This window comes from Strigops habroptila, chromosome 8 (assembly GCF_004027225.2).
Source record: "Strigops habroptila isolate Jane chromosome 8, bStrHab1.2.pri, whole genome shotgun sequence".
In the NCBI taxonomy this organism is placed as follows: Eukaryota; Metazoa; Chordata; class Aves; order Psittaciformes; family Psittacidae; genus Strigops; species Strigops habroptila.
This window is the reverse complement of record NC_044284.2, coordinates 13415264-13431071: the sequence shown is the minus strand read 5'-3', so window position 1 is coordinate 13431071 and position 15808 is coordinate 13415264. Positions and strand designations below refer to the sequence as shown.

General features: G+C 36.6%; 1 protein-coding gene across 9 annotated transcripts in view; it reads right to left on the bottom strand.

Annotated features, from left to right (window-relative positions):
* The window catches only part of NTNG1 (netrin G1), a 161579-nt gene that overhangs the window by 19037 nt on the left and 126734 nt on the right, over positions 1 to 15808 (bottom strand). For 5 of the 9 annotated variants that reach the window (XM_030495684.1, XM_030495691.1, XM_030495682.1 and 2 more), the window contains 2 exons: positions 14570 to 14737; positions 8852 to 8989 (listed from right to left, as the gene is read on the bottom strand). The exons of 2 other annotated variants lie outside the window; for them this stretch is intronic. In XM_030495684.1, the coding sequence (XP_030351544.1) occupies positions 8852 to 8989; positions 14570 to 14737 (306 nt within the window). The remainder of the gene's footprint in view (positions 1 to 8851; positions 8990 to 14569; positions 14738 to 15808) is intronic. 2 more of the 9 variants (XM_030495688.2, XM_030495687.1) reach the window with 1 other exon arrangement.

Genomic DNA, 15808 nt, shown 5'->3' with positions numbered 1-15808 from the left:
TGAAAAGCTCATTGAGACCAACTAAATATGATGATACTGATGAACTCTTTAGCTAAGAATATCTGTAAGCTGTGGCTTTCTAGTGTTTGAATGCTTATGCTGAATAAAATACCACTCAAGCCCACTACTGTGAAACAGAGGACACTGGGGTAAATTGATCCCCAGCCTAACTCAGTACAGGCTTTCTAAGATTCCACTGTAAGATGTTCTACTGCCTATAAGCATGCAGTCATGAAGATAAATACATGACTCAGAGGAGTGATACACTTTGAAGACCAGCTCTAAAACAGGCTAGGTAAGACGGTCGGAAAACAATAGGGTGAAGTGGGAATTGGGAAATGTAAAAAGGCGCTTCTGGTAAGTGTTTTAGTTAAGAGCTGAGATCTTGAAATGTCTTGGTTTTTTTCAGAAATTCATTGCTGAAGTACTCAACTTAGTGATGCTAAATAATAATTCCTTTACTTCAACTGAATGTCTTTACAACCTTCAGTCTGACATATTACTATTACTCATAACAAGTACTGTCAATGAGTAAAGACATCTAAAATCTTTTGGAAAGTACCTCAAATAGTAGTAGTGTGTAATTAAAAACTTTAAGTTCATTAGCTGTTAGCTATTACAATACTCATCTGTGTAGAAATACAAACTTGAAGTCAGAAATGATGATTACTTAGGGAGTACATCCTTTCAGCATGTTCAAATTCAGGGCAGAAACACACCTTTACTTCAGATGTGCCTTTACCTAGAATAACTCTGAAATCCACTAAAAGTGGAAGCTAGTCTTTTGTAATCTAAATTTACAGGTATGCTGAATCTTGGCATACCTACTTCCATGGCATCCATTTATTAACACATAATATTAAAAGGGAATTCTTTTTACCTTAAATAACACTGGCAAAGCTTAGCTTCTGCTAGGGGAGGTAGTCAGCACCTTGCAAGTTAAAACCTATCAGCTCCTTCTAAACTAAACTTCAGGTATCATATCTCTTGGGAGAGTTGTATTTGCATATGTGTAAAGGAAGTTAATAACTACTGAAGTTTTAATAATCAGCATGTGCTGGTGTCAGCAATGCCATTAGCTGCACTAGTGTCAAGATAGGAAGTGTTGACTATCTTTAATTGCCTCAGGTCAGTAGTCTCATCTCCAGTTAAGTAGGATAGAGATTATTTTACTTACTTGTCAATGATCCTTTCATAATGATCCCTTCATAAAACCATCTGGGTGTGTCTGTGGTGCTACTGATCTCTTTATTTCTGTCCTCATAAAAAGGCAGTAAGCAGGTAAATTTCATAGAAGTTATGTCCACTGAGCAGGCTTAAAAGGAGAGCACGACAGACTTTCCAGAGGAAAAGTCATCCTGCTCATCATTGTTCAAATTATTAATTTATAACAACTGAGTTTCTCTTTCAATACGTTTCCAAACATCTATAGATTAAATGGTAATTGCTATCAAGGTTTATGTTCTATTTCATGTACCTAATAAAAGTTTATCTAGTGGAACTTGTATCTTTTTGATCTATTCCTAACTGACTGCAATATACTATATTAAAATATTTATCATTGTGCTATCAAATATTAACCATTTTTAAATCATCTGACTAAAGAAAAAAAATGTTACTTGTTTAACTTTTCATTAATTCCCTTATATTTAGTTGATCAGAACGCTCTTGTGATACAGCACCAAAAATGCTGAAGACCCTAGAAATTGCATTCAGTCATTTTAAATTGGGGTGTTTTGAAATGCACTCTGTTCACATCCATCACCACTGTTCATTTTGACTCTGCATGCAGAATTCTCATTTTGCTGTCCGTAGAATTTTTGATTCTGCTTCAGTACAAGAGGATCTTAGAGAGATGATTGTTTTTCTGTAGGTTAGTGGTGTTTGTAACTATTTTTGGGAGAGTTTAGAACTCTTTCCCCCCCTGCCCCCTGGAAAAAAGTTCTTAGGAAGTTTCCCTAATTATCCACTTGCTCATACATCTGAAATTATGTGGCTTTGTCTGGTACTCAATACCAGCAACTTGCTAGACTAAAAAGTGAATGATCAATGGAAAGAGGAGAATACTGATCCCACAGATGTGCTACAGCTGTATGGCAGCCTAGTCTAGCCTAACCACTGGCTGCCAGGGTTACACTACTCCCCAGCTGAGTGGGTTACGCTCTCCCAAGATGCTCCTGTTTGCTCAACCCATTGCTGATTCATATCACAGAACTAACACAGCAGAAAACTAATTTTTTTTTGTTGTTAGCATCCTGCTGAGTTATATCTGAAATGGTTCAATGAAAGGTCAAACAAGTGCCTGAGATATTGCTAGGGGTGTGGGACTAAATAGCTGGGAATTGAGAGAAGAGGGATTGCACAGCTTACAATTAGGGCAGTTTAGACAGCCGTGGAATAGCAGCTTTGAAGCTGACACCCGGGCAAGATCAAGAGCAGAGCAACCTCTTTGCTCCAGTCCAATCCTTCACCTTGCTGGGGAAAAATTCTTCCATTAAAGGTCAGGTGTATAAATGTTGCTACTGAACCATTTCTTTTCACTTTGGAGAAAGCAAATCTGATCATCAGGTTATCAGAGTAAATCTCTTGAAGAACTGCAACTCTCTGTTAAGATCCTGGTGCTTCTTAATAAGATGTTAACTGTGCTAACTAGCCCCATTTTCTTTGCCTTATTCTCTGGTTGTTTTATAATCTGTTATTTTGTTTGGCTTCCCCCCTCCCCAAGTATTACCTGATTCACCATCTCCGTCCTGTTCATAGAAGCCTTCCAGCACAGAGATGCTGTGAGCATGTCCTTGAGCTCTCACCAACACCTCTCTAGTCTATTTCTTCTGCAGGTTCTTCCATTTCCCCAATATTCCACACACTTTGTAGGCACTAGTACTAAAACAGCTTGAGACGTGATCCCCAGCCCAGCATACTACAGCAACTATGTAAATCTGTAATAACTATGCAGAGAAAGCATCCTATGTTTTCGTCTTCTCTGTGCTCTTCATACAGGAAAGATGCTTCATTTAAATACCGTATTTAACAAAAATTGTGTTCTGACATGCTTATTCTGACTAAAATCTCTCCCCAGACAGTTATCAACCTTCTTTTTCTTCTTTTCTCCAGTATCTCCACTATATAACGTAATTTTTATACTATGAAAAATAATACCATTCCATCAGATGCATACTTTGTTGAACAATTTTCTAGGTATCCCTGTATCTGTATGGTTATTCTGTGGGTCACGTATTTTGTAAGGAATTTGTTAATATGCACATTCATGTTGTCTTTTGTCAGGTTTAAAACTCACAGGATATCAATATGACATTACACATGTAAGTCATTAGCATGCTTCTCCTGAGGTAAGTGCAATCAGTCTTTTACATTGTCTGAGAATCATGCCCCATAACACTGTAATTTTGTTTGTAATCTTGCCTTGCTTGTCTTACATCTGCAAGCCATGCTTTGCCTTGAGTTGCAGCAGTGGGATTCTGGATTAATTTAAGGACAATTATTTTGGATTTAAATTTGGAGCCATTTGAAGCAGAGTCTGTTCCTCTTCCATTCAAACCCCTATACACACACAATTTCTTTATTCTGTATAACAATCATGTGAAATAGGTACTATGAAAGTAGTATTTCATGTATGAAGACCAGAGATAGATTGTTCCTTGTGGACAGCAATGTTCAGCTTCATCAGAACTTTATCCTTTTCAGTAAATTCTTTCTACATTTTACTTCCTTCAGCTCCAAGCACGGCAGTGCACTTACCAGCACCAGTCCTGATACCAAACCACACCAGAACTGAAAGTACATACAGCACCTGTGCAGAGGGGAAATCACACTGTATCCTGACCAGCTAACAGCATTAAAACTGTTACTGGTAGAAAGATCTGAATAATATAAACTGCCATAAACGGATTGCCTATGGCTCCCCACACAGGCGGTTGCCAAAGTGAACTGGAAGGCAGGGCACAACTTCAGTGTGTAGGTATTGAGGACTTGCAGGATACATCTGTGTACAAACATGCATTAAAGATCACTAACCTTCAGTGGGGGGCTTGTATTTAATATTTAAATAAATATGAAAAATTATTTCAATATTTAATATTTAAATATTAATATCTACTTTTCTCCCGCCCCCCCGAAAGATTTATTTATTTATTTTAGAAATGGATGGCAACATGTCTTTTCTTGCTATACTGTAAACACAAACTTCCAAAGGCAAATGTTAATATAAGTTTCAGAGTTACAATTTCAGGTTTGATTTTCTTTGCAATTCAATCTGCATGATGATTTTGATCAAATGCTTCAGCTTATAACATTTGTAACAGATAATAAAATGCACACAAAAAAAGCTTATATTTAAATAATCATATAAGAAGTTGAATGTACACTGTGACAGAATATGAATTACCTAACAGGTTGCAGAATAATACAAGTTCAGTCTGGAAGACAGATACCAGTACTGAATGCAGCTTAAACATTGAAGATAAGAGAGTAGTTCTTTGCCTGCTTTAATAAAATCTATTTAAAATGAACGAAAAAGGGTAAAAAAAAAAAGTAAATTATTCAGAGCTTGACCTAAGGCATCTGGCTGAAAACTGATTTGCTAATTGTTTAATATTTACACCATTGAACAAAGATTATTTAAAACAGTGATTCACAACAAATAACATACTGAATTTAATTTGGGTTCAAGCTATCATTGGGAAGTCTTGTACTCGGTATAGGCTTTTGTGGGGCTGCAGCTTCAATGTCTTTATTTGCTTATTGACAATATGGGAGATAGTGAATAATATATTGACAATAAGGGAGATAGTGAATAATATTAATCACTGGACCTTCCCTCACCCTTCCTTCTGTGAGGTGATCATGTCTAATGAAATTTCGAGCTGTGCTCATAAACAGAGCTTGGCAAAAGAGTCACTTTTTCTTTGCCTGACTGGATAAATTTGCAGCTGGTTTTGGAATTGATTCTTGCGTGTGTGAAATTAAAAGGTGTTATTTTTAAATGCTCCTGAATGTATGTGAAAGAATTTAGTCACCTGAAATGTCATGGCCAAGAAATGAAAAAGATGCAAGGCTATGAGCAGTACACTTAGAAAATCAAATTAATGTTCCTGCTTAATATCTTGCCTTCATCCTGTTTTTAAAAACTCTGGCAGTTCTTCTGTGTGTAAATGTTGCTACCCTTTTTTACAGGTTCCTGTTATCGCAAAGCACTATGTTCAGCTTAAGACTGACCCAAACCAGCTATAGTTGCTGGTTAAATTTCTTGCCAGGCTTGGAGTTTTTTCTTCTGTTTTTATGTTCATTTTTAACAGAAATAATTTATAAATTATATTTTTTTCTCTTTATAAAATAGAAAAATGGAACATATAGCTATGTATTTTCTCATGTTTCTGGAATTCTAAAAAGGTTTTAGGAACAGACTGTTCTGTTCTTCGTTCATTCCTTGTGCTTTGACCTATGTATGCATGCTGGTGAGAAAACCATTGTCAGTGTCCGGGAGGTAGGCAGACAGCTAAAGCCCAGCAGCTTCCTCACATGCACGCCTGCGGCATGAATGGTTCTGGGGGAGGGCTTAGAAGTGGCACAAGGCACAATCACATCTATTGTGCCTCTTTTTCTGAGGGCAGCAAACGTTCCTGTATCAACCAGACCCTGCTGACTGCTATGTCTACACAGCATAAACCCTGAATTCAATAAGATAACAGCTGTTATCACAGTGCTTTTTATCTGGGAGGCAAAGTCTAAAATTGCATCTGACCTCTGTATGCACAGAGACACCAAGCGTTGAGTGCTCTGCCTAGATCCTCAGAGGTTTTAGATGAAATCAGTAAGAGTGTGGTACCTAAATGAATGCTTCTGAGGATAATAGCTTCTGTGTCTTTTGCCCATGTGTGGAACAAGGTAGATTCCGAGCAGTAATTTCTCAAATGATAGATTGTAATCCTTAGAAAACACAATGGGATTTGAGCACTGGTCTTTCTCAAATAGGATTACTCAAATACAAAACTAAGTCACTCCCTGTACTAATAAACTCGTACAATTAAGTAAACTAGCTATGGTACAGCTTTATTTATAGGCCAAACTTCTGGTTGCCCTAGGTCAATGATTTTTAGCAACAAAGAACCATAAGACTAGATTTTCTTAATAATGCTAATAGGCTATGTATAACAAAAGGTAAACAAACACATACTGGTCTGTTGAGTATGTGTTTGCATCCGTCTGTGCATACATTTCTGCATAGCACAAGCACAGCAAAACAGATCAAACCCACATGCTACATGTCCAGACAAATAATCTTTTTGAGCTTTGTTAAGGCAGCAGAATGAGTTCTCATTTTTCTTCTATATTGGGGTTTGCTTGCTTGCCCAGTCATTTGTTTAGATTTCAATGGGAAAATAACAAACAAAGCTAAAATGCCACACTACAAAATTAAATGAATTGGAATTCTGTTCTTCCATGAAAAGACTTGAAGTGAGATTTAAATCAGTGTGTGCATGGTAAAACATGGCAATTTGATATCTGTTCCATAAAACTGACAACCGCATCTAGTTGTTTTTCTTCTCAATTTGATCAGATAATTTGATCATAGAATCCTAGAGTGATTTGGGTTGGAAGGGACCTTAGAGATCATCCTGTTCCACCCCTCCTGCCATTTGCAGGGACATCTTCCACTAGACCAGGTTGCTCTAAGCCCCATCCAACCTGGCCTTGAACACTGCCAGGGATGGGGCAGCCACAGCTTCTCTGGGCAACCTGTGCCAGTGTCTCACCACTCTTATAGTGGAACTTGGAGAATATCTAACATTTACACAATCAGACTGAGATTTGTTCAGACAATTACAACGGTGAAGGAAACTTCATTAGTTTTGTCAGCAAATATAAAGGCACTAGCTTGCATTTCCAGAAACCGTCTAAAGCTTTCACAAATACATTGATTCAGCTAAAATCAGCCTAATGATATGTTTGGCTCAAAAAAAAAATCCTCATTAAAGGAACATTATTTGGGTTTTAATGTCCAAACCTGAAAAGATAGCAAATACTGCAATTAATAAGCAACTGGACTGACAAGCTAGTATATAGATTATTATATTAATTATATGACTGTAAAATTTGTTCCACAGACCTCCAGACCTGTTCAATATTTCACCTACTTAATATCTTTTTTAGACCCACTGTGCAGATGTGGTGTTTACTGTACTTTATCAAATTCCACTGCAGAGAATCACATTGATTTCCTTTTCTACTTTTTTTTCTTGTGGTTCCTGTCACTATAACCAATATCTCAATGCTTCACAAATTCTAATGCTTATTTTGCCGGCACCCAGGGTAAGGTACAGAGGTGGTGACAACCTCCTTTTGTGTAAGGGGTGCAAGGCAGAGAGAGATCTTATGATTTCTGAGTGCCTTGTTTCTGAGATACCTAGGATCTGATTTTTTGAAATATTAACAATTTGAAACACTATGCTTGTTTTCTGCTGCAACTGTAAGTGCTCAATAATTTTGTGACTCAAAACTCAAGCGCAGTCATCCAGAAAATGAGAATACAGTTAACAACCACACGTGAAAAATATGGTTTAAATAACCTGCTAAATACAAACAGGAGCTTTCAGACAGAAGCTGAGGAAGTCCAATTTTCTCTGGTAACATTTAACTGCATTGCCCATGCAAACTTCCTTTCTCTTCATACACTATCTTTAATGCTAATTGGCTAATTATCACAATCTTTCCTGAAATTCTTTATTGTTTTTCTTTCCACATACGTTTGCTGAATTATCAAAGCCCAAATTTTCTACTTCAGAGGTATCATGCCTTGGACAGCCAGCAGTAATGTCAAGCTTTATTGTTTGTTTTAACATTTATGATATAAGGTTGGCATTTTTTCTGAACATTTAGAGCATTTGTGTGGCTATATGGACAATTTTAAAATATCTGGCTGATCAGTGTCAATAATCACTCTCTTGTGTTTCTCAGTCCTAAAAATCAAACACAAGCTCTTGTAGAACTCTCTCTTTAATGTGTATGTAAGAATGCAGAGAGACAAGGAGAAAAGGTGAAAGAAAAACATGACAGGACTCTCCAGAGTTTCTGGAGGTAGTTGATCAAAACAGTTATAAAGCATAAATCTAAAGAATTTACTACAAAAGAAATTTACAATAAATGTCTAATCCTATATATACCAATGTGGTGTTTCCACTCACTTGTTTACAAGACCTGTTAACCAGAAAAGAAGCTAAATATACAACTAAGCTTTGAATCAACATCTGCTGTAGCAATATTTACACAAAATTTCAGCTCTTATTTTTAAGGATGTTAAGTATACCTCAATTTTTTTTTACCTTTAGCTTTTGTCTAGTTTTCACTAATTATAACAGGTAATGAGCCAGTGTTTTGCAATTTTATTGTCCAGGGACAGAGTTTTAAAGTATGAAAGCATAGTTAAATTACTCAAGAAGTTGAAGTTTCACTACAGAAAAAGTGAACATGCAGAGAAATCACCTTTTTTCTTTTAGTAAAAATTTTAAATTTGGGGTTAATATACTGATGTTTTAGTATACAAAGCTTATTTCACAGTTGGCAAGACAAGCATATTTATATATTTCAGTGAGAGCTCCTCCAGGCGTTAGCAAGAGAAAGAGAGGACACTGAAGGCATGTTGAAATAAATGGGACAGCGCAGTCAATTTAATGTCCTCATCGGGGAGTCTCCGAAAAGGTTCAGACACTATGGCATTCTTACAGCTCGTAGAGTGTTTTGCTCATTTTCTGCTCTTAAGTAGCTGCACGTGATAACATAGAGACACAGAGGCAGCAAAGCTGCAGAAGAGGGGCGACTCTCAAGAGTTACTTACGTTGACAGCCCAAGCTGTGCCAGATATATCCCGGCAGACATTTATCACATTTAGGCCCTGATGTTCCCTCCTTACACTCACAAAATCCTCTGTCATTACAGCGATCATGGACTGAACCAAAAGGATTACAATAACAGTCTGCAGAAACAAGACAACACATACACACTGGATTCAGGTCTACATATGGTGATAATTCATTCAATACCAATAAAGGGTGCATTTCCAGTGCTAAAGGTAAAGGAAGACTGTCTATTAAGGATATCTAGAGTAGTGAATATATCTATTATACGCCCATTTATTTGCTTCCATATGTCATTTCAGGAAGAGACCTTTTATGATGTAAAGAGAAAAAGTAAACAGAAAAGATATAAAGGCAGAAGATACCACAGACTTTGAGGATAAGTGAATGTAACAGATTCTCTTTTGGTAAGAATATTTTCAACAATTTAATGAAGATTAGAATAGCTTTGTATAGTATGGATATATCAATGCGCCATTAGGGTGAAATGTTTCCCATTATTAAAATAGGCTTATCTGTATTATTCAATATTTTCAAAAGTGCTGAATGTCTTTACAGGGCTATATAAACGCACTTTACTAATTTCCAAGATAGTCTTTTTAATTTCCAAGATAGTCTTCCTTTATAGTTTTAAGCAGTACAATTTGTGTGGATATTTGCCATTAAATTGGTGAGACTGTATTTATCAGTGACATTAATAAACCTTTTCCGTATTCCACAATGAAAAGCTTGATGTGAGCACCACTGTAATGCAAAACTTATCAGAACTGGCTTTACACTGCCATTTTCATTTCTCTCACTTCCCAGTGGGCAGATGGAAAATGCAGTGAGACTCATTGCCTGCTGTATATTTTCTATGTGTGTTCAACTAATTAAAGAATGACTAGGGTAACCCATTTCCTCCCACAACACTTACTGTGTTGTTCATTCACAGCCCTTTTCTTTAATGTGATTACAATATCCCTGTTCAGCTTTTGGCTAGCTGAACAAAGACAAGAAGATTGTAGCAGACAGAGCTAATTTTTGACACTCCTGTTCTTCAGTTTATTTTTTTTAATATATATATATATTTTTAATGAAGGGCTGAATCTTATTTGTATGTAGACCTATGTAGACCCAGAGTAACTCCACTGTCAACTGAGACCACAGACACATTTTGGCAGTATCTGATCTCTGCTGCTGGTGAAAGCAAAAGATATACAAGTCGATTCCTGAATCTGGGCAACCTGCTGGGAGTCTGGCTTTGTATGTCTGTGAATCAGTGCTACTTTGATGACTGCCTTTGGCAGTTGTTCCCCAGCATTAGGTTAAACCTGAGCGGTATTGTAAATAACAAAATGGAATTTAATTGGGAAGTAAAAAATATATAAAAAAAAAAAAAAAATCCAATGGAAAAACTGCAACAGGAAAAAAATTACCAGGAATACATTTGTCATCTGTTGTCTTAGTGTTCATTAACTATAAATTACAGATGGCACTTTGAACATTTCGTATGCTGAAGAAGAATAGTTACCTTTGGCAAACAGAGTTCCACAATAATAATAGAGTCAATTAGCTAGCATCATTCATTAATGAAGTTGAAAACTGACATGCCAAAAATACTGTGCAAGACTGAGCAGAATTATGGCACAGTGAGTGCCATTTGAAAAGCTGGCATTTCTGATGTGAATCAGATGTATGAAGTGTTTATGTAAACAGGCACAGAACTGAGATACATATTGAATGCGGGAAGTAAAATTTGCTTCAAGAATGTTTATAGAAAACCTCAAAAGACAAAAAGCTTGGAATTTTATTAAAAAGAGGGCCCAATTTTTGTATATTAAAAATAGCTTAGTTGGACGTAATGGAGTTACAGTGATTTAAAAAAGTGTGAAAGAAATGTATGGCCTATGATCTGAATATTACAGATACATAATGGTATATTTTTCAGAGAACAAAACCTGATCCTGAACCAGTCAAAGCTTCCCTACTGAACTCTATCATCTAAATACATAAACAGTACCAGGCCCATATTGTGCTGTTTAAGGGAAAGTAGCTAGTGGAAACAAAACTTTAAGCTAGGCCTTTTTATAAAAGTAGTAGATCAAATCAGAACACCAAACAGACCCAGTAACCTTTAGCAACTGAATCTATCCTCCACCTTGCCCAATACACAATTGATAGCACAGATATATAACCTACAGGGGTCCACTGAACATCCAAGCTCGTTGTCCAATACTTAAGATATTAAAAAGCTCAAAAGCCAAAATTCCAGTGTGCCACAGGGAGGCAGTGAGTATCTCCAATGCCCTTACAGCAAGAGGGCATTCAGTAACATTAAATTAACATTCCCAGATAAGCAGACCACACACCAGTTTCCAGGGTGGGGGAAAAAAGCCCTGAATTGGGAAGGAATTTTCTTCCTAACCTCCATTTAATGATTGAAGGTTTGAAATATGGGAAGATGACAGTAGTAGTCATCTGTTAACTGAGATTCACAATATTAATGTGATGTTGCCAACAAAACACAATGAAAATAAGTCAAAAAAGCAGGCTGGGAAAATGGGCTGAAGTTTGCAGGCTTGCTGCTTATCAGTCTGGGTTGACAGTGGCTACAGGAAAACCCTCAGGGTTCACTTAACCATATATCCTTAGGGTTTCTAAAGGTCTCACAGGTGTTAATTGAAGCTTAAGCCTAAACGACTGCAAGGCTGGCTTTCTTGTAGTTGTCATGATAATTACTATTTCAGTATTTATGTTGTAAGGCAAAAGAAATATTTTATTACTCTGGGTCTACTTGGTGGTTTCCATGCTATCCATGCTTGCCAGTGTGAGTATTCACTGAAATAGGTGTTATTAGAGGACTTTATCAAGACCTTGTAGAAATAAAAAGCTTGAGTTGTTAAATTCTTTTTCACTATAAGCATGTCAAGTGAATGATTTTTAATGTTAAAATACCTTGATTTATTTAGAAACTGGAGTTGCCCATATGAGGTAATTTTGCAATTAACTGGCAAAACCACAAATTTTTGATATTTCATTTTAGCAAATACAATTTGTTTTGCTTCTAAAGAAATTAAGGGCATAATGAAATTAGATTTAAGCCCACTGTATAATGTGTTGCATTTGGTTCACTGGTAAAAACCTTCTCAGTATTTAAATTCTTTGTAACTTGTCAGTTTAAAAAATGAAACATTTTACTTTTTCCCCATTTAGTTAGCATCAGCTATGATTCACAGATTTGTTATCCATGTACTTACCACATATATTTATGAAAACTATGTAAGTAGTTTTGATAAATCAGAGCCAAAGCCCTGTTAGCTGCTATTAAATTAGCTTATTCAAACATTTTTTACTTTTCTACATACATGGCTGAAGAGGAAAGAATTAGTCTGGAAAAAATGACTTTTGTATGGGAATAAGACTTGCATATGTCACTGGAAATCTGCTTATTAAAATATTCATGCCAACATTTCACTCATACTTAAAACTCAAAACGCTGCTTTTAAACTCAGAGAAAAGAGAAATGAGCATTTCCAATAGAGCAAGACTCTTTGTGCTTGACCTAGAAGGATGGTGAATCCATCAAATCTCTCAGAGGTAAAAATATTCTACATTTTGCCTGAATAAATCCTAGGAGCCCCAGTCCAGGAAAGCACTTTAAGCAAACCCCTCTGTTTTCTGAAAAGTCCTTAGGTATCTGCTTCAATTCATTGACTTTTAACTAGTAGTAGTATAAAAGTCTTCTCAAGCTGGCGAATCAGCTAGGATACATATATTTTGTATGCAGTATGATCACTATGATCCTGCAAACTGTCTTAATCCAACAAGAATATTATTTATTTAAGGCAAATTACCTAATATGCAACAAACCAGGGTTTGATACTATAGTCATCTCACATAGTACAGTTCTTGTGGGAGCCCAAGAAAATTCTACTTGCATTAAGGTAGGAAAGTCAGCAAATACATCACGTTAGCTTTTTTTTTTTTTTTTTTTTTAATAAAAAAAGACTCTTGTTAAATGAAAGGTTTTTTCATTTTATTTCTGCAGAGTCTGGGCAATTTTGAGGTACACAGTTGTTTTACTAAGACATTCTGAATACATCACTTCAAAATTAATTTAAAGTTCACTTACTTTTGATTCCTGGATTATTAACTTCCTTGTCTCACATAGCTACAGCTACTGTCTTAACATTTCAGTGTACATGGGAAAACAACTTACTGAATGAGCTGATGAAAAATCCCAAATAGAGTAATTCAGTGTCATGTTCATTGGCCTATTTAGGCACCTGAAATTATGCAGCCCTGATGACATACTAGTGATGTCCATCATCTATATCCAACAAATATGAGGGACAGCAGGTTTATTCCAAGAAAATTGATTGGGTTAATCTCCTCAGCACAGCCATACAAAATCATGACTTGCCTACTAAAGTTCTTATTAGCTCAGACTAATTAACGTTAAAGGAGATCATGCATTTTCTGAATGCGTTGCCAAGCAAAGTTAAAAGAAGGACACGTGAAATGCAGTGTGTGGATGGATCTGTGTGTTTATCACAAAATGTATATCTGTCAAGCTGCAGACTGAAAGAAATAATAGCAACCTAAATAGTTTCTGGCTTGAATCTCAGCAATGGATTATAAACAATATTAACATATAATTTATTCAGTCATAGTCTATTTTGGCATGAAAATATCTTATAAACACTCTTTCTTTTTGCTTCCTGGAAATGCAAAAAAAAAAAAAATTCACCATGAAAATCCATAACAGGGTTCTACCGATTCTTGTGTCTTTAAGAGACATTACAGAATGAAATTTTCTACCTCTGTTATTACAGCAGTGTCTTTTTTTATTACAGCAGTGCTGCCTGTTAACTACAGCCCACTGTATGAGGCTTCCTTTATTGACTATATTCAGACTTCACCTAAAGTGTCCTAACTTTTGCTATATACTGTCTGTGGTGACATGAGAACAATGCATATTCTTCTAGTGTGATAGAGATCTTTTTCTAATATTCTTTTCTTACTACATTTTGACATTTTTTTTAATTCTGCATTTTGGGTATTTATAGCAGATGTTAGGTCTAAAGCACCATTTTCACTTAGGAATCCCTTTTCTAAGTTGACATCATGCCAAACTGATTTGACAAATTCTGCTCCTAACCACATGGACATAATTTCAATTTCTCCTGTGAGGAGAGGGGAGGTAACACTGCATTTACAGGCCTGTGCCTGCGAGCAGAATTAGCTGCAACATGTTTTAATGAAGTGAATAAAAGGGATTCATAAGCACCACTTCCCATGTCCTCTTGATGCAGCCGGCAACTTTTGTAGGTCTCCAAGCACATAATCAAGAGTCTGTACTAATAATTCCAAAAGTTAAACTGGGAACAGATATTTTTGACTCAACCCTTCAGTTTTCACATGTGCAACTCCACCATGGTTCCCTCCTGCTGAAGGACAGCACAGTTTCTCAGGGGCTTCTGGGTAAAGTCTTCCCAGGACCCTTAGTCGAAGGGTTCACCATCATATACGGATTCAAAATACCTCCTTGGGGCACTAAAGGAGCAACAGAAATGATGTGAAAAGTCTACACAGATGTTCTTATCCATTGAAAAAGCTCATTCTGGCTCAACTGGCAAGTAAGCAGCAGTGGTCCCTAGCAGTTGCCAGTAGTTGAAAATGCACAAAAGAAAAGCCGCAATTATCCCGGGACTGACCTATGCACACATTTTCATCGTCCAGCTCTGCAGAAGCATTTCTGAAGTAGCCCAGCCTGCATAACTCACAGTGCTGACCTCTAGTGTTGTGCTTACAGCTCACGCAAATGACCGTATTGAGCAGCTCGATGTAACTGCACCGGTTGGAGTGCCCGAAGCATTCACAGTCTTTCAAGGAAGAACAGAAATGTATACAAAATGTATACAGCAGCAGAGTAATAGCACATTACATGCTTAGTATAAATGAACCATGAATAGAAGTATGAATGAATGGCACATACATGTTTATCAATGTAACATGGACAACAGCAGATGTGTATCTGCAATGGAAGTGAAGTTTGTTTCAGGCAGGTTAGCGTGACCCGGCAACCATGGTATGAGATCGAAAGTTGGCTGTTGTTGGCAGACCTGATGGAACTGAAGCATTTGCAGTTGTAAACCTTTCAGGGGTACTGGGGGCTCAGTTTCCCATGACAGAAATGCATGTCTTTTTGGACACCTGAGACAAGTATAAATCAAGACCTGGGAAAAAACTTCCTCATATTAAAAATATCAAATACAGTGGACAAACCTGCCAAACTTCATCATGCTTAAATCTGCAACTGTAAGTAAAATAAAAGTTTTGTTCTGACATAAAGGATGAGTATTCGAAAATACTACTGAACTTGGGGTACTGTAACCAGTAGGCACCTTGAGAACCAAATTGTTCCAAGACCAAACAAATCTCTAGTTTGACAATTTTGGCCAGCACTTCCTAAAATGATTAACAGAGAAGACAATGAAGGAAGCGAGATGTTACTTAAGAGCTACTTCTACTGTACTTCTGAAGTAAGCATTAACCCATTTTTATATTGTGAGATGAAAAACAGTTGGGCCAGAAAAGATCACGAAAATTTTGAAATGTGTACTGAATAGAAAGCATGCTTACTGCAGCCATCTGAAATGCAGTTGGCATGGTAGCTGCTTTTTAAAAAACCCTTTATTAAACATAGAATGCTGGTGCCTTTTAGTATTTATTCACAAGCAATGCTTGGTTTTATGCAGAAAGAAGGAGAAATTAGAAATGTATCAATATCGTTATAAAAGGCACAGCTATGCTTTGTGTAGAAAGCTTGTCTAAGTCTGATCACTCAACTCTGAGATTATGAGCCCACAATGAGTGCAGGAAAGGCTATTAGGATGATCAGAGAAGTAGAGAGTCTATTTAAAAAGTGAAGACTAGGATAATTTGGTTTGTTT